The sequence below is a fragment of the Corvus hawaiiensis genome, chromosome 2, assembly GCF_020740725.1.
Source record: "Corvus hawaiiensis isolate bCorHaw1 chromosome 2, bCorHaw1.pri.cur, whole genome shotgun sequence".
NCBI classification, from domain to species: Eukaryota; Metazoa; Chordata; class Aves; order Passeriformes; family Corvidae; genus Corvus; species Corvus hawaiiensis.
Genome location: NC_063214.1, coordinates 122,376,453 through 122,394,425, shown reverse-complemented (window position 1 = coordinate 122,394,425; position 17,973 = coordinate 122,376,453). Strand labels below are relative to the sequence as shown.

Genomic DNA, 17,973 nt, shown 5'->3' with positions numbered 1-17,973 from the left:
AGGGAACAGGTCAGGAAAAGTCACTTACCAGCAAACAGCTTCCCCTGCAGCCAATGACACTTGCCTGAGCAGCAAGAAGTTGCTCTGACTCATTTATCCTTTACACCAAGTACAACTGGCATCAGTTTGTTGGAGTTTTTTATTCTAATATCAGGAAATACATTAAATACCAACTGGCATCTCTTACACTGAGCAGCATGAAATTAATTCCAAGGACTGTGGTGCCAGCAAATGTCCTTTGTGCCAGAGCCATCACAAGTCAGGGACACTTTGCTTTGCCATGCACAACCTGCTGAGTGTAGGGACTTGCTGAAAAACCCATAACCTTTTACCCAAAAAAAAAAAAAAAAAAGCTACGTTTTATTTACCTGAACAATAATATAAAATTCTTAAAATCAGCTCTTATCCCAGCACGGCCCCTGGTCCAGGGATGGCCTCTGTCCTGTTTGCTCACTAATTGTTCACTGAAGCCTCGGACACAGGTGAAGGTTTGGAAGATGAAACTGATGGAAAGCCATGGATTTGAAGGAGAAAGCCTGGAGATTCCAGCAGGAAAGCCTGCCATTCCCTTTGAAATATACACAGTCCTATGTACATATTCACAAGTGTGTCCTGGGAAAAGAGGAGCTTCGGACAGAGCCTGGAATTGTCTCAGTTCCAACAGTTTGGGAAGCAAACCAAGAACAAAGGACTGTGAATTTATCTACATACAAGAACCACATGGCAACTATGGACCAGACCAGGAGTGAGCTCAGCCCCACAGCTCTTCTGTTCTCCCAAACTTGTAGATCAGAGTGCTAAGGGGGGGGGGGGGGAAAAGAAATAAAAATCAGACCACACATGAAGTAACTTTAACAGTATCCTTAAATCTTATCCTGTGCAAATCAACAGCCCAGTCCCCAACTTTCAGGTCAGCATTTGGGTTCGGTGTTTGTATTTGGTTTCCTGTGCATGGCTGGAACTGTGGGAGCCAACTGAAGCTCAAATAAAAAATACCCAGTTTCACAGCCCTTCTGAAGGAAAAGCCTGGTATTTATCAAATTCAAGGAGTCCAGAGCAGCAGGTCTCACCCTAGCACCTGGGAATCAGCCCAACCTGACAGGATTGCTGGGATAAAACCTAAACAATTCCATTTTTATGAGCAAATCAGGAAGAATATTGAGCCTGTGGTAGAGAATCAGATCCAAATTACAAATTGATTTCCAAAATTCCACATGTTGTAGCTGCCCCTGGATCCCTGGCAGTGCCCAAGGCCAGGTTGGACAGGATTTGGACCCATCTGAGAGGGTGGAAGGTGTCCCTGCCCACGGGGGACTGGATGGGATTATGGCCCCTTCCAACCCAAACCTTCTGGGATTCAAAATCAAACTAAAAATTTCAGGCACAAAATCTGCCTTCAGCAGTTTCCCTTTTCAATCCCAGAGGAGACTTAGGAGCTGCTGTTTCCTGCAGGAACATCACCCCTTTCCCAGAGCCCATCAATCCAGGTCACTGCAAAGCATCTGGTGTGGGGCTGGAAGGAAAAGGATCAGCCAGTTGAAAGAAGAAAGGAGGTGAGATGAAACTTTCCAGTGACTGATCTTGGAGCTGACACTCTTGAACACTTTCTGTGTCTTTTATTAATAAAATCCATGGATTGCAAAATGCATTCCACAAGTAAAAAGAGTTATTACAGACACCAAATCCATTTCCCAGTGTTACAGGATAGATTTAACAATATTATTTGAAATAAATCCAGTGTGCTGCCACAAAACACAGCACCATGCTCTTAGGAAAAGGAATTACCACTCTATAGCTGAGAGCTCAGCCAGTGAAAGGAGATACAGGGAACATCAACTACCAGAGAACTGAGCCATTGGTGTGAAATACTCCGGAAAAGGGGAACTGAATCCCCCACCTGGCTCTGCTGGGATGGAAGCTGAGGGATGTAAGACAGAGGTGAATGGTTGCCATTAGCCAAAGACACTGGCAATACCTCATCCAGAAAACTCTGTACATCCCTGGCCATCCACATTCCAGAGCTGCACATCTGGGGGAGCAGAGAGCTGGACTGACAGGAGTGTGAGGGAGTGAGGAGCCTGGGCAGGGGCAAATCAAACCTTGTTTCTAAGCTCTGCAGCAAAGGGAGGAGAAGAGAGAGCTGCTTTTCCAGGAGTATCAATGTATGGAAGCAGGAAAGTCCCTTTGGAAGAAGGGGGATTCACCCAGGTAACTTACCTGAAAAATATCAATGCATTCTGGAAAAACACTGCTAATCCAGGGTACACGTTAGTGTCTGCAGAGGAGGAACAGAGGAAACACTCAGTTCTTTAGTTCTGGCAGCTGGATTTAACAGGATATTCCAGTTACTGGGAGCTGGATTTAACACACTATTCCAGTTACTGGGAGCTGGATTTAACAGGATATTCCAGTTACTGGGAGCTGGATTTGACAGGATATTCCAGTTACTGGGAGGTGGATTTAACACACTATTCCAGTTACTGGGAGCTGGATTTAACACACTATTCCAGTTACTGGGAGCTGGATTTAACAGGATATTCCAGTTACTGGGAGCTGGATTTGACAGGATATTCCAGTTACTGGGAGCTGGATTTAATAGGATATTCCAGTTACTGGGAGCTGGATTTAACACACTATTCCAGTTACTGGGAGGTGGATTTAAAAGGCTATTCCAGTTACTGGGAGGTGGATTTGACACACTATTCCAGTTAACTGGGATCTGGATTTAACAGGATATTCCAGTTACTGGGAGCTGGATTTAATAGGATATTCCAGTTACTGGGAGCTGGATTTAACACACTATTCCAGTTACTGGGAGCTGGATTTAACACACTATTCCAGTTACTGGGAGCTGGATTTAACACACTATTCCAGTTACTGGGAGCTGGATTTGACAGGATATTCCAGTTACTGGGAGCTGGATTTAATAGGATATTCCAGTTACTGGGAGCTGGATTTAACACACTATTCCAGTTACTGGGAGGTGGATTTAAAAGGCTATTCCAGTTACTGGGAGGTGGATTTGACACACTATTCCAGTTAACTGGGATCTGGATTTAACAGGATATTCCAGTTACAGGGAAGTGGATTTAACACACTATTCCAGTTTCAATCCCAGACTAAAACCTGGATGGTGTGGCTCGGATTTTCCAGAGACCACAGGCTTCCATCCCTGTGGATTTCCTGCCAAAAGCTGGCAGGAAAAGTACTTTCCTTGAGGAGAAGATAACCCAACTTACTCTGTGTAACATAGGCTCCAAAGAGGATCCACATGGAAGCAATGAGGGATCCAAACATCAACATGAAGCCAATGAAGAGCCAGATCCGAGCCCCTGCAGGGAAGAGTGAAATGTGGATTATTATCCATAGGCACAGGCAATCCAGCTGCTCCTCTGGGAGCATGGAATACCTGATCTCACTAAAGGCACAAGTGGAAAGGGTTAAACCCTGGATCAAGGACAAAACAATCCGCTTGCTCAGTCATTGGGAAGGAAAAATATTCCTGTGCAAAGGTTCTCTGGAGCTGGCTCATGAATGACACACAAAAAAGAATCATAGGCCACTTCAAGTATCAGTACATCCCACCAAATTTACAAATCCCATGGACAAGGCTGCTGGGATCCATGTGGGAAATAGGAAGGGAATTATGAATAGAAGTAGGGAAAGGACAGCAGGTCCAAGGACACCCACAGCAGTGACACAGAGGAAATGGAAATGTTTGTGACACATTCCTAGGGAATGTCTGCTCCAGAGCACCCCCAGGCAGGAACTGATTTCTCCCAGCAGCTACCCAGGGTTTGCAGGGGAAATTTGGGAAGCCAAGACTTCCAGCAGTTGAATTTTTCCAAGTTCCCCTTTTTAACAAAGCCAGCACTTATCTGCAAGGGTTAATTCTGTAAAGGAATTAATTCACAACAGTCCTCTCCTACTCCTATCTCCTGATTATTTCTTTCACCACCACTTGGAAAAAAAAACCCAGCAGGTAAATGATGAGTCCTTCACCTGAGCAGGATTTGTAGAGTTAATTTACCTGTTCTTCCTAAGCATCCATCACTGTAGCTGTCTCCTCTCACCTGTGCATTTGATACAGCATTTATCCTGGAGACAAAAAAAAGAGATACACTTCAGATTACAGAAAATCAATTCAGAGTTCTACATAAAACCCCAGATTATTTTTTTTTTAAGAAGTGACAAATTCTGAGAAATTCCTTGGCATTCTGAATAGTTACAGATCCCAAATCCTCCTTTTTTCTTGCCAGCATTGGATGATTCAATAAAAGTTGTTACTTCTATTTATGTCTCCATGACAAAAGCCATGCTACTCTTACCCCTCCCATTTGAGGAAGTTTTGGGCAAGGAACAGCTGCAAAAGCTGTTCAAAAACAGGGGGAAAGGCAGTCAATTGTTTCATATTGAGGCAAATATTGGATTCTCCAGCCCTGGCAGTGTCCCAGGCCAGGCTGGACATTGGGGCTGGGAGCAGCCTGGGACAGTGGGAGGTGTCCCTGCCATGGCAGGGCTGGCACTGGGTGGGCTTTAAGGTCCCTCCCAACCCAAACCATTCCAGGATTCTCTGATTTATCCATACTGGACACATTGTCAGTAAACCCTGGGTTAGTTTCCTGTGTTCATGTGATGAGAGCTCCCTGTGTCCAACACTCACATGAAGAAGGCCAGCGTGGAGAAGACCCCACAGGTGTGGAAGGCGTGGTTCAGCTGCTCCGGCTTGGGATAAACCACGGCAGCGTCGATCATGATCCACCAGCCTGTGAAAAACTGGGCACAAACACAGGGGATGAGGCTGGGAGGGCACAGGAACAGGCAGGGAAGCCAGGCCAGTGGTCCTGGACAGCACTGGGTTAACTGGCTTCTAACAAGCACCAGCTCTTCTGGAAAGTGATTTAAATGTCTTTGATTGGCAATGTCTGCACAAACCTCAATGCTCCTGTTTTCAGAGCAGTGTTTGAGAATCAGTCACACTTTCTGTTCAAATTAAGGAGCAGGGTATGGATAAATGTATGCCCAGAGAAGCTGTGGCTGCCCCATCTCTGGAAGTGGAGATTGGGCAGGAATTGTTCCCTGGGAGGGTGGGCAGGCCCTGGCACAGGGTGCCCAGAGCAGCTGGGGCTGCCCCTGGATCCCTGGCAGTGCCCAAGGCCAGGCTGGACATTGGGGCTTGGAGCAGCCTGGGACAGTGGGAGGTGTCCCTGCCATGGCAGGGGTGGCACTGGATGGGCTTTAAGGTCCCTCCCAACCCAAAACCCTCTGGGATTCTGTGAAACTCCCTGTGCAATTTCTGTGAAATTCCCTGTTCCTTGTTCCCCTTAAGAACAAGAACCCAGACTCTGAACACACACGAGATAGAGATGATGCAGAACAGATCAGCTCCAACAGATCCAACTCTGCAGGAAATCCATGAGGGATTTTTTTCAAGAACAGAGAGCAGAAATGGTTCGTGATCAGCAACGTCACGGGACTTGTGCCAACGCTGCTGGCAGTCCCACAGTGACCCTGGGAGGGAACAGGCTGGACTGGGGGCAGTTAAGAGGGAGAACTGACAGAACTGGAGGCAGGAGTGGGACTGCTGGTGGATTCCCAGCCCGTGTGCCCCGGCTCACCAGCACCCCGGCCACGATGGAGGCGATGGCGTTGCGGCGCTCGCTCCAGTCGATGCACTCGCACTCCGGCCAGCGGAAATTGTCCAGGAACCCTGCCATGGCCACGGCTCACACGGCCCCGAGCTCTTCCATCAACAGCCCTGCCTGAGTGCCTGAAACACAGCCAAGGATGATGTCAGCATCCACCAGGAACATGTCAAGATGTTGGACAACTCTCATGAGTTACAGTCTGCGGGGTTTTACAGAATTTGGGTTTTTATCGAGAACCTTCCCGTGGGATCTCCCCTGCCCATGGCAGGAGAGGGAATGAGATCGTTTCAAAGTCCTCCCAACCCAAACCATTCCATGACAACCTCTGCTGATGCTGTATTGAGCTATATCCATGAAACAACCTCCCCTACACAGAATTACAATAGAAAACCACCACACAACCCAAAAGCTTATGGCAGAACTTGCTCTTCAAGTCATGTCAAGGAATCTCAATTAAATACTAATATTTCCAGTCTCCAATCTAACAGATAATGTAATTCAGTGCCTTTTTGAACACAGAGAAAAAGAGCACAACTCAGCAAATCAACTGATTCTGAGGGTAAAGAAGGTCCTGCTGCACAGAGGGAAGGTCACAGGGAAACCTTCAATATGGGAAGAGGAAAGCAAAGTTAATTAATTAACTGACTCACAACTGCTCTTAGCACCATTCTAATTTGGTTTAGTGTTGTCAACTCCTGCATTTCCCAACCTGCCATAACTCATCTCCAGCCACTTGGTAAAGACCAACAAAAATGTCCTTCATAATTGTGTTACACAGACTGATGGAGAACATTTTCTGGTTAATAACAGCAGTGAGAGGAAGTGAAATAAAAAGCCATAAATAAACAGTGTGTCCACGCTACAAACACAGGTCACCTCTTGTGAACAAGAGCAAAAAGTTTGTCCTCCAGAATCCAGCTCCAGAAACCCACACTTGTGATGCCACTTCAAACATCAAAATCAATCATCCAATTCCAAAGTTACTTTAATTTGTGCAGCACCTGGGCTCAGCCATCTGGTTATTCGCCTAAATGACACCTTTCCCTGACAATGTCAGATCCCTGCTCTTCCCACAGCTTTCACAGGGAATTGCAGTGCTGTGCTCATATGGAATTCCAGGATCACCAGGGTTGGCAGAGCCCTCCAGGATCACCCAGTGCCACCCCAGCAGCACCAGCAGCACCCCAAAGCCTGTCCCCAAGGGCCACATCCAGACTCCTCCTGAGCACTCCCAGAGACAGTGACTCCAGCACTCCCTGGGCAGCTCATCCCAAGGCCTCACCACTCTGGCAGGGAAATTTTCTTTTTAATCTCTAATCTCAGCCTGAGGCTGTTCCCTCTCCTCCTGTCCCTGTTCCCTGGCAGCAGAGCCCGACCCCCCCGGCTGCCCCCTCCTGTCAGGGACTTGTGCAGAGCCACAAGGTCCCCCCTGAGCCTCCTTTGCTCCAGCCTGAGCCCCTTTCCCAGCTCCCTCAGCCGAATTACAACTGCTCCTAAAGCCCTTCCTCATTTTCCACTCTTAAACGGCTCCAGCTGGACTTTCCTTGTTCCTCTTCAGACCATGGCTGTGTCTGTCCCTCTCCCTGAAGCAATTCCTGCTTTGCCCTCCCAGTTCCTCACCCACCCCCACTGGAACTCGCTCATGGTTCCTGTTGCTGTCCCCACTATGGAGCTGAGGGGCCTCACCTTGCAGTGGCCGCAGGCAAACATGGAATCATGGAATGATTTGGGTTGGGAGAGACCTTAAAGCCCATCCAGTGCCAGCCCTGCCATGGCAGGGACACCTCCCACTGTCCCAGGCTGCTCCAAGCCCCAATGTCCAGCCTGGCCTTGGGCACTGCCAGGGATCCAGGGGCAGCCCCAGCTGCTCTGGGCAATGTGAACACAGTACAGAGACAACCCAAGAGGGGTGGGCCAAAAGGTACTCAATAAATCCAGCTAAAAAATCCTGGATTTAATATGCCAGAGGGAAGGAACGCACTGATACAGGGGAGGGAAGAGACCCTCCCAAGGGACCTCAACAGAACATCCCTGTGGGAGAAAAAAGACTTGAGCCAACAATGGACACCTGCAGTCAGAGAGCCAAAGGTGTCCTGGGCTGGGAACAAGAAGTAGGGAAGGGATTGGGATGGTGCCCCTGTGCCCCTGTGCCCAGGTGAGAGCCCACCTGCAGAGCTGCCCCAGGGACCAGCACAGGGAGGACGTGGAGCTGCTGGAGAGAGGCCAGAGGAGGCACCAGGATGAGCAGAGGGAGCCAGGCTGGGAGAGCTGGGGGTGCTCACCTGGAGAGGAGAAGGCTCCAGGGAGAGCTCAGAGCCCCTTGCAGGGCCTAAAGGGGCTCCAGGAGAGCTGGAGAGGGACTGGGGACAAGGCATGGAGGGCCAGGAGCCAGGGAATGGCTTCCCAGTGCCAGAGGGCAGGGCTGGATGGGAGATTGGGCAGGAATTGTTCCCTGGGAGGGTGGGCAAGCCCTGGCACAGGGTGCCCAGAGCAGCTGGGGCTGCCCCTGGATCCCTGGCAGTGCCCAAGGCCAGGCTGGACATTGGGGCTTGGAGCAGCCTGGCACAGTGGGAGGTGTCCCTGCCATGGCAGGGGTGGCACCAGACAATCCTCACAGTTCCTCCCAACCCAAACATTCCATGATCCGTAATTCTCAACACCCTGAAGAGAAAAAGGAAGAAAATAATAAGCTGCATTTAAACAAACCAGCCCCCCTGTGAAGCTGAGGCTCCATGGACAGCACAAGAGCCAGGCTGAAGTTTGTCCCCACCAGGACTAACAGGGGCAGTTTTCAGCCCAGGTCCATCCTGCTGCACAGACACCTCTGGTGGAGGCAGACGCTTTCAGCTGGAACTTCCCACCTGGACAAAGGTGCAGAACTCACCCTCTGGTTTAAACTCTTACACCCACACACTTCCCAGGGAGGAAACAGGTACAGCCTTTGGCACTCCCCGTCCTTCAATGCCCTTCCCACCATCAGCCTCCTCCCCTTTTCCAAGGGCAGACAGGAACACTCCTCACTCGTGTCCAGCAAACAAAAACACATCTGCAGCAACAAACTGAAGACTCTGAACAAAGTGAGCGCAACTGGAGCTGTAACAATCATCCCTGGCAGATGCCAGCACTGAGAATAAACCCACTGGTCTGTTACACAGACAGAAAACACAACAGCAGTTCAACATCTGCACCTGAAAATCAGCTTTTCTCTCCCAAAATGAGCTGATTTCACTTGAACAAAACACTGAAAGCAGTTGCAAGGAAATACAAAACGTCTGCAGAAAGAAAAATGCCTTAACCTGGAATATCACTGGGTTAGTAACGAACAGAACCTCCTGTTTCCGAGAAAGAGAGGAAAAGACAGAAGGAGAAAGGGAAGAAATTTAAAGTCATGAAGAATACTCAAGTTTTCCTTGAGGAAGACACACATTCCACAAGCAACTTATTAGAATATCCTTTAAGTCCCACATTTCCCCACATGCACAGAGGATGAAAAGTACATCAGGAGTTTCTGTGAACATTTCTGTTACACCCACTGTGATGTTTCCACTTATTTCAGTAATCTCCTGCAATTTCACTTTCAGTTCTCCCTATTCCACTGCACCCGGCTCTGTTGTCCAATTTTTAAGTATTACAGAAAGACAAGAGCAGAGAAAGGAAGTTTTAAATTAATTTATACAAAAACAAGGCTGTGTGGCAAACTTATTAAAAAGTGATGTTATTATATTTACATTCCTTATGAGGCCCCATCCCGGGAAGTGCCCAAGGCCAGGCTGGATACTGCCAGGGCTGGGAGCAGCCTGGGACAGTGGGAGGTGTCCCTGCCATGGCAGGGCTGGCACTGGGTGGGCTCCAACACAACCCATCCCATGACTTATCCCTTTACAGGAATGCGCTGCTCAGCCCCAGAGCTGCCCGCAGCGAGGTTTCTTTAAGAGCGCTGTTAAAGTTTGAGGATTTGAGGCGGCAGGGATAAAACCCCCTGGATGTCGCAATTCTCCCGAGGCCAGTTTTGACTCCGTCTGCACCGCGTGCATCGCTGCTGTGCGATGGAACCGGGGATGACGGGGCACGATGAGCCACGACCCCGCGCTGCAGCTAAAGCCCCGCCAGTAATCGCTACGGCCCGACCAAACAAATTGCTATTTAGACAAAATAAGCAATTTTTTTCTTTAATTTCACCTACAGACCCCAAACTCTCCGCGGGGCACCGGCGGTGCGTCCCAAGGGCCGGACAATCCGTGACACACCGGGACGTGCCGGTGTCCCTGGGGACCGGCCCGGGGGTCCCTCGCGGTCCCGCTCTCGCTCCCCATGCCGCTCCCCATGCCGCTCCCCATCCCGCTCCAGCCCCCGGTGCCGGTGCCGGTGCCGGTGCCGGTGCCGCCCCGGCCCGGCCGCACGTACCCGCTCCTGGGCGAGACGCTTCCGCCTGCGGGCACCGAGCCGCCTGACTGACGCGCCCTCCAGCCAATCAGAACCGAGCGCTGCGCGTCAGCCGGGGGCCGGGTGAGGACGGAGCGCTGTTATTGGTTAATGCGGAGGCTCCCGCCCAAGCCCCGCCCCATTCCGCTCGGGCGGGGCGGGAAGGGGCGGAGCCAAGGCGCTCCCGCGTTTCCCCTCAGGCCCCGCCCCCTTCCCCTCACGGCCGGAGCCCCGCCCGCCGTGGCCGCCGCTCTCCGCGGCCCCTCACGGCCCCCTCACACCCCAGAGCCGCCTCCCACACGGCCATAAATGACCCCCGTCCTTCTCTGCTGACCCACCAGAACGACACAATATTGTCAAGCAGGTCCCGTGTTGAAATAAACTTCGAAATGCTCTCAAACGTCAGTCCCGTGTCTGGTTTAATGAAACCAAACGGAATTAATAAACATAGATAAATTCTAATTCATAGGATCAATCACGGAATGGTCTGCGTTGGAAGGCAACCTAGTGGACAGGCAATATGGAGGTAACGCGTCAATAAATCTTTGTGGAACATACTCCATCTAAAACAGCAAAACGAGTAAGTGACAGGAGACAGATGTTGAATACAAGCCCTGAGCAAACGAAAGGAAAAGAACTGGATCGAAGTCAGCATTTTGAGGATTAGAGGGCACATCTCACAGAGATGGAGTTGAAACAATCAGATTGATTCGGGTTGGAAGGGACCTCAAAGCCCACCCAGTGCCACCCCTGCCATGGCAGGGACACCTCCCACTGTCCCAGGCTGCTCCCAGCCCCAATGTCCAGCCTGGCCTTGGGCACTGCCAGGGATCCAGGGGCATCATAAAGAATGCCCATATAAATAATATCCACGTGCCAGTGCCATGTGGGGCACAAACTGAGACAAGGAGCTCTCTCAGAAAGGCCCAGAGAGAGGCAACCAAACGGCCACAGAATATTAATTTTCTCCTCAAAAAACAACTGTGGCCACATGAAATCCCAGTAAAAGTTACACTCAAAGTCCTCTCTTCTTAGCCCCACTCCTTTTTTAACCTTCACTTACATGTACGCACTGTGTCCCATCAAGTCCAGAGACACCACACACCCTGTTTCCTCAGAGTGGCACCTTCTCCCACTAAGAAAAAAGATTTATCATTTATGTGTTTCTTTTACAAGATGCCCTGCTCTTGCTTCTCCTTTTATTCCTTCTCCTCAGAGCCTTCTCTGTACCTCCATGTTCATCCCGAGATGTTACTACTCTGAAAAAGAGAAATCCTCAGGACTCGGCAGTGCCTACAGAAGGAAAGAATTTCTTCCCAATACCTGGTTTAAATCTCTCTTTCAGTCTTAAGCCATTCCCACTTGTCCTGTTGGGCAAGAAACTGATTCCTCACCCTGAGGAAAACTGATACCTCAAATACTGTATCTTAATAATAAATAAATAAATGCCATCTTTTGTCGTCATATTAAGTATTATGATGTCACTTAAGCCTTTCAAGCCACAAGGCATGTGGTCATTAGACCAACAAATAGGAAGTTCTGGGAATAAGCAACATGGGTTTTGGATTGGGGGTCAGCAATGATTGCACCTCTTTTCCAGTCATAAAATAACATTTATCAAATTCAAATTAACAGTCCAGTGTCAGCCAGAAAAATTCCTTCTGAAGGCCATTCTCTCCTGGGTTTTCTGTATGTGGTAGTTGGTATTCCTTGGAACACTTCCTCTGGAAGTATTGACTAAATACTGCTCTTAAGATTTTGTGAGCTCAGAGCAACAAAATTATAGAGCAGCCCTGAAAAGCTGAACTCCTCCACACACCTGGGGAAAATAAAAGTGGAAATTATTTTTCCCATCATCACTGTAAATGTAGCACAAGTGGATTTTTGTGCCTGGCAGTTTTGGATTACATCAGTGTAAGGCTGATTTAAAGTGCCTCAGTCAGGTCACACCTGCCCCATTTCAACCCAACTGGTTTTAATAAGAACATAAAAATCCCTGTCTGCTGCTTCACCCTTTATGGCACCTCCAGTATTGAAACTGCTGATGCTTGTGAGCCAAAGTGGGTCCCATTTACTGCAGCCAGGTTTCTGTTTACCCTTGTGCCATGAATTCAATCTGCTCTTGAAATCTCCCACTGGATTGTCTGAACAGCAATGCAGATCCAATTCCTGCAGATCGTAATGAGAATCAAAATGTGGGGTTTTCAAGCGTATTATGTCAAAGGACCTTCAGAAAAGTATCATTAATTAAGTTCTCATTACGAACAAGAATAATTATGGAAATAAACACACATTCATACACAGAGCTGCTGGAGCCAGGCTGGGAGAGCTGGGGGTGCTCACCTGGAGAGGAGAAGCTCCAGGGAGAGCTCAGAGCCCCTTGCAGGGCCTAAAGGGGCTCCAGGAGAGCTGCAGAGGGACTGGGGACAAGGCATGGAGGGCCAGGAGCCAGGGAATGGCTTCCCAGTGCCAGAGGGCAGGGCTGGATGGGAGATTGGGCAGGAATTGTTCCCTGGGAGGGTGGGCAGGCCCTGGCACAGGGTGCCCAGAGCAGCTGGGGCTGCCCCTGGATCCCTGGCAGTGCCCAAGGCCAGGCTGGACATTGGGGCTTGGAGCAGCCTGGCACAGTGGGAGGTGTCCCTGCCATGGCAGGGGGTGTTCACCAATAAATAAATTTCCAAGACCTCCTTCTGCTCCTTCTGTGTTAAAGATGCAAAAATGGACTTGTGCACGTGTACAGTCCAAGTCCAGACATCCAGAATCGTCCCTTCAAGGCCACTGAATTTAGCCTTAAAGAGGTGAATGTGCTTTTAAAAAGCATGCAGAGAACCTGCCAAAAATTCATGAGCTCTAAGTATTTAAATAGGAGTGCAAAGGTGAATCAGAGCACAGCAAGAGGTTTGCCTCCACTTTAATGTGTTTTTCTTATGCCTCGGTTTCCCCTTTGAAGTGATAAGAGACTGTAAAAGTGATTACGCTCTTTGCTGAAGTGAAGCATTAATTTGGATTTCAGCAGAAGGAAAATGACCTGCAAGAGAAGAACTGATTTGCTGCTGCTGTGGTTTAACCCAGCCAGCAGCTGCTCAGTGGTGGGGAAGTGTGAGGGGCAAAAAAGGTGCTGTGCAAGCCCTGCCCAGCAATAAAAACATGGAATGAGCAGCACTGCCTCCAGCTCAAATCCAACACACAGCTCCAGATTAACTGTGAGAAAAATTAACTCCACCACAGCCCAAGCTGGCACATTTAATTTAATAATATTTAAAAATAACTCAATTATTTATAATGCAAACGTCCATCACACAACCAAATTTCCATTAAGTGGGGTGACAGTGTGGATTTGACATTTTCAGCGAACCTGAAATTTGTCTAGTGCTACATTTCATTAATAAAGTGCATTCAAAACCTTGACAAGAGGAGTTAGTATGAAATTATTTCAGTGTAAGTTTTAACCACTTAAAGAGAGAAGACTTCCACCCAAACCTTTTACCCTCTTCCCCCTCGTTTTCCTTCGTGTCTGAATCAGAAACCTTTTCCATGACAGCCTCGTAAGTCTTTTGTGCTCGGAGGATTTCCTTGTCCGTGCTGAAATGCACCATTTGCCTGCTCAGAATGGGCACGACCAGGTTGAAGTTGTCGACTCTCTTGTTTAATTTCCTGATGTCTTCTGCAAACTGCTCGCAAACCCGACCCCATTGCTTCTGCTCCGACAGCGTCATCGGCTCCCCGAGCTTCCTCCTGGAGGCCACGATGCTCTTCCTCAGCAGCTCAATGGTCTCCCGGATTTCCTTCTGCAGCAGGATCCACTCGGGCTGGTACCCATTGTCAATGAGGATCCTGTTCAGGTTGTGGGTCATGGGGTCGATGTGGGGACTGTCCGAGAACTTCTGCAAAGGCTTCCCTTTGCCACTGAGGTTGTCGAAGTCTCCTTTGGCCATGGATTCCTGGATGAGGTCCTCAACCAGCCGTTCCACCGCCTGAGTTATCTTCACTTTCTTGCTCTGCCTCACGTCCTCGGCTCTGCTCAGGTCGCTGCCGGCGTAGCGGTTCTCGAGCCTCTGCTGCCGGTACTGCAGCACCTGCTCGGTGGCACGGTCCACGCGGAACTGCATGTACTGCTTCTCCCTCTGGCTCGGCGTGCCGATGCCCACGCCCTCGAAGCTCAGGTAGTGTCTGTGCTGCAGGGATTTGGATTTGAACTGGTCTTCCTCCTCCTCGCCGGGATCCGATATCTGTTTGGCTTCCAGGTCGTTGAGCACTACCCTGTAGGCCTCCTCCACCCTTATGAAGGCCTTGGAATCAGCCATGCCGGAGCTGCTGTCCGGGTGGTATTTTTTGGCAAGATTTCGATAGGAGTTTCGGACATCATCGAGGGAACATCCTTCCTCGAGCCCCAGAATTTTGTAAGAGTCCTTGATGTCATTTTTGGGTTTGTAACCCGACAACATCCTGCAGAGAAACGGCTTCAGCTTCCTTGGAATCATGGCTCCCCGTCCCATGAAACCATGTCCCATGTTGTTACTCAGCATGACACAAAGCCACTGGGGATTTCTTCAGATGCAGCTACATCATAAACAACCTACAGACACATTTGTACAAAAACCATGTTAAACACCCTTTTCTTTAAAGAACTTCCAGGGCAAAAGTCTTATCTTTAGCCTGATATATTAAAGAAATCCCTACTAAAATTCAGCAGTATTTTTTTCTTTTATAGACTAATATTGAAATCACAGAATCCCAGGATGGTTTGGGTTGGAAGGGACCTTAAAGCCCATCCAGTGCCACCCCTGCCATGGCAGGGACACCTCCCACTGTCCCAGGCTGCTCCCAGCCCCAATGTCCAGCCTGGCCTTGGGCACTGCCAGGGATCCAGGGGCAGCCCCAGCTGCTCTGGGCACCCTGTGCCAGGGCCTGCCCACCCTCCCAGGGAACAATTCCTGCCCAATATCCCATCCAGCTCTGCCCTCCTTAAGCTTAAAGCCATTAATTTACATTTCTAATTAATTACTATTGAAGTAGTAGTATTCCAATGTAAATGAAATTTAATTCACAATTTACTTTTTTCCTGGTATGACAACAACAACAACACAGGTTTGTTTTGCACTGAAGAATTCCCAGGAAGCATTTTTATTGCCTTTATTTTTTTTATTATTTATTGTATTGCCTTTACTGCCTTTCAGCAAACTCATGCCAGTGTAAACTGGAAATAAGGTTGATGCTGAGCAATAGCTGCTGAAACAAATGCCTCCTTTTTCCTCTGTACCTACATTCAGCAACAGCTCAATGTCCTACTCCCATGGATCAATGCCTCAAGATTAACGACCTGGTACATTTGCAAAGGAGGTCATCACAGCACATTTTTGGTATTTCACAGCAACATCTGGATCATCCCTCAGGTTACAGATTCACTTAGATCAGCCTTTGTATCCCAGCAGTGGCCAAACTCCTTCGCTGGTGCCAGACGGGCATAAACCTGGAACTCAGAACAGATCAATAGCAGTCAGTATGTTCCTCTGCAGCAATTCCAGTGATTCTGGGTTATCTGGGGACACAGCAAAGGCAACACCTCAGCAGGTGACAAAGTCAGTCTTTACGTAAAATCAGCGTGGAAGAATATAACACAAACTGGACACACCAGTTACACATCAGCCAACCTCTCTTCATTCATGGGAATCCTTAGGGAAATGCTGGATCAGTGGAGCTAGACTCACAGAGGGCAACATCTTTTTTGCTCACTCCATTTCCAAACAAAAAACTAGGTCAAATCAACTCCTCAAGGTTAATTAAAGAATAAGCAGCATTTACGTCTTCTGCACACACCAAATTGCCCTTCTGCCCTAACACAGAGAAGGAAAAGGACAAGTACTTGGGACTGAATCAATTCTCAATGTTTTCAGCTGGCTTTGATCCATGTAAGGTATTAAATCATCAGCTTGTGATAATGGAGCTCATTAACACTTTTTATCTATGATGCAGTGATTTCATTCCATCTGGGTGATGGACAGAGATAACAACTGATTTTCATACAGCCATAAAACCCCGTGTAACTACTACTTAAACAGAAGTATCAATAAATGATCTTTTTAAATTCAATTTTTGCTCAGAAAGCGACTTTCTCATAACTCGGTAGCCTCGATTTTAATAAACATATGGTTCATTAAAGAACCATATGTAGAACCCTCAAGCCCCCGGGGGCGCCGGCTGGGAAAGGGGGGGGGTTACTCTCTGGCAGTGTGAACTGAGCGATCACCGCTGGGATTTGGGAAGGGGGGACGGATTGGGCCCCCCAGGAGCCGCCCCCTCTCCCGCCCTCCCTGCTCCGTAGGGCCCCCGCACCTGCGACCCCGGCCCGGCCCTGCCTCACCTGGTGCCGCCGCCCGGGCCTCGGGAACGGGCCGGGAACGGCGCCCGGCAGGAAGAGGAGGGGCCGGCGGCAAGAGGAGGGGACGGGCCGCGGCTTTGACCCTGCGCTCAAGGACGGAGGGAGAGGGGGAGAGAGAGGGGAAAGGGAGGACAATGGAGGAGGAGAAGGAATGGGGCAAGACGGGAGGGCCGGGGGAACGGGGAGTGAGGGAGACAGGGAAGTAGGGAAGAGGAGCGGGGAGAGGGAGAGGGGAGAAAGGCAGGGAAGTGAGGGAGGAGGCGGGGAGAAGGTCTCGCCTCTCCCCGCTCACCGCCGGGGGGCGCCTGAGCGCCGCCGCAGCCGTGAGGGGCGGGAGCCGTGAGGGGCGGGAAGAAGCCGTGGTGGGGCGGTGAGGGGCGGTGCTCTGGTGGAGCTGGTCATGGTCACCAGGGTGCAGGTGGGCTGGGAAGCTCTGCATCAAGGCAGCAGGGAGTGGGACAACAGACAAACCTCTCCCGGTTAATGCTGCGCTCTGTGATTGGAGTACTTGCTGTGAGAGCAGTGAGGACGTGTCTCACCTCTGCCAAGCTTTCCAAATTGCTGCAAAGCAGGGGTTGATATCCAGCAGTGCCTGCTCCAAAATGAGACCTGTTCGTTCCACTGCAGCTCCACAGGTCACGTTTTATCTCCCTGTGTGTGAACCCAGGGGCTGACAAAAGTCAGGCTGGGCTGCACATGGAGCTGCCCCTGTTCTTTCAAACAGGAAAATGTTCCATGAAATAAGGAGGGCACAAAGTGGTTGTTGTTCCTGTGTTGTCCTTGGGTTATCCCTGTTACAGAACACTGCTTCGTGTGCCTTCCTGCTGGAGGTGTCTGTCTTCAATGTTCCAGTGGGAAGAGGACAAAGAGTGGGAAGATGAACTAAAGAAAAAACAGGTGTGCCCAGGGGCGGATGACGCCCAGGAGCTCTCTCAAGGGGATAACAAGAGTGACTTGAAGCTGTTCCAAAAGGAAAATGACACTGAGCTCTCCCGAGAGGAAAAGCAGAATGACTGTGAGCCATCCCAGGGCCCAGACAAGCAAAAGAAAAAGCTGTCCCAAGGGGAGAATGACAGGAACGAGGAGCTGTCCCAAGGGGATAACAGCAGCGACAATAAGCTTTCCCAAGACGAAAGCAAATATGACAAAGAGCTGTCTTTTGGGGAAGACTATAATGTCCAAGACATGTCCCCATGGGAAGTAGATGAGGACAAAGGGCTCTCCCAATGCGAAGAAGATGAGGATGCAGAGCTCTCCCTGGGGGCAGATGACAGTTCCCAATATCCCAGTGGGAGGTAAACAGCATCCAGGGAGCTGCTTCCTGTCAGGAGGAAACAGCACCCTGGATCTGTTTGCGCTAGAGGATGACAGAAATTATTGAGAAGATGGACGAGGAGAAGGGGACCCCTAATTCTCCTTTTGTTCTTTTCCACAACGAAGGAGACTCGCACAATGGGAAATTGTTCTTGGTGGAGCTGTCCTGCAGGGCTCCAGCCCAGACAAGAGGCTTGGGGGACGTCTGGT

At 49.6% G+C, this 17,973-nt stretch overlaps 2 protein-coding genes across 3 annotated transcripts; both read right to left on the bottom strand.

The window, feature by feature from the left end:
• Positions 1–121: 121 nt before the first annotated feature.
• On the bottom strand, positions 122–10,123 carry TMEM50B (transmembrane protein 50B). Its single transcript, XM_048292290.1, has 7 exons — positions 10,053–10,123; positions 5,619–5,770; positions 4,664–4,776; positions 4,031–4,098; positions 3,240–3,332; positions 2,218–2,275; positions 122–797 (listed from the first exon to the last, which is right to left on the bottom strand). The coding sequence occupies exons 2-7, from the start codon at positions 5,715–5,717 to the stop codon at positions 752–754; spliced, it is 477 nt and encodes a 158-aa protein (XP_048148247.1). The 5' UTR covers positions 5,718–5,770; positions 10,053–10,123; the 3' UTR covers positions 122–751.
• A 3,177-nt stretch (positions 10,124–13,300) lies between these two features.
• Positions 13,301–16,655, bottom strand: DNAJC28 (DnaJ heat shock protein family (Hsp40) member C28). Of its 2 annotated transcripts, none has more exons than XM_048292269.1 (3): positions 16,432–16,655; positions 15,335–15,540; positions 13,301–14,646 (listed from the first exon to the last, which is right to left on the bottom strand). In XM_048292269.1, exon 3 carries the CDS (start codon positions 14,594–14,596, stop codon positions 13,499–13,501), a length of 1,098 nt encoding a protein of 365 aa, XP_048148226.1. In that variant the 5' UTR covers positions 14,597–14,646; positions 15,335–15,540; positions 16,432–16,655; the 3' UTR covers positions 13,301–13,498. The 2 variants fall into 2 exon arrangements, with proteins under 2 accessions (XP_048148226.1, XP_048148235.1); XM_048292278.1 differs by having other exon boundaries at positions 15,391–15,540; positions 16,432–16,654.
• Between the last annotated feature and the right edge of the window lie 1,318 nt (positions 16,656–17,973).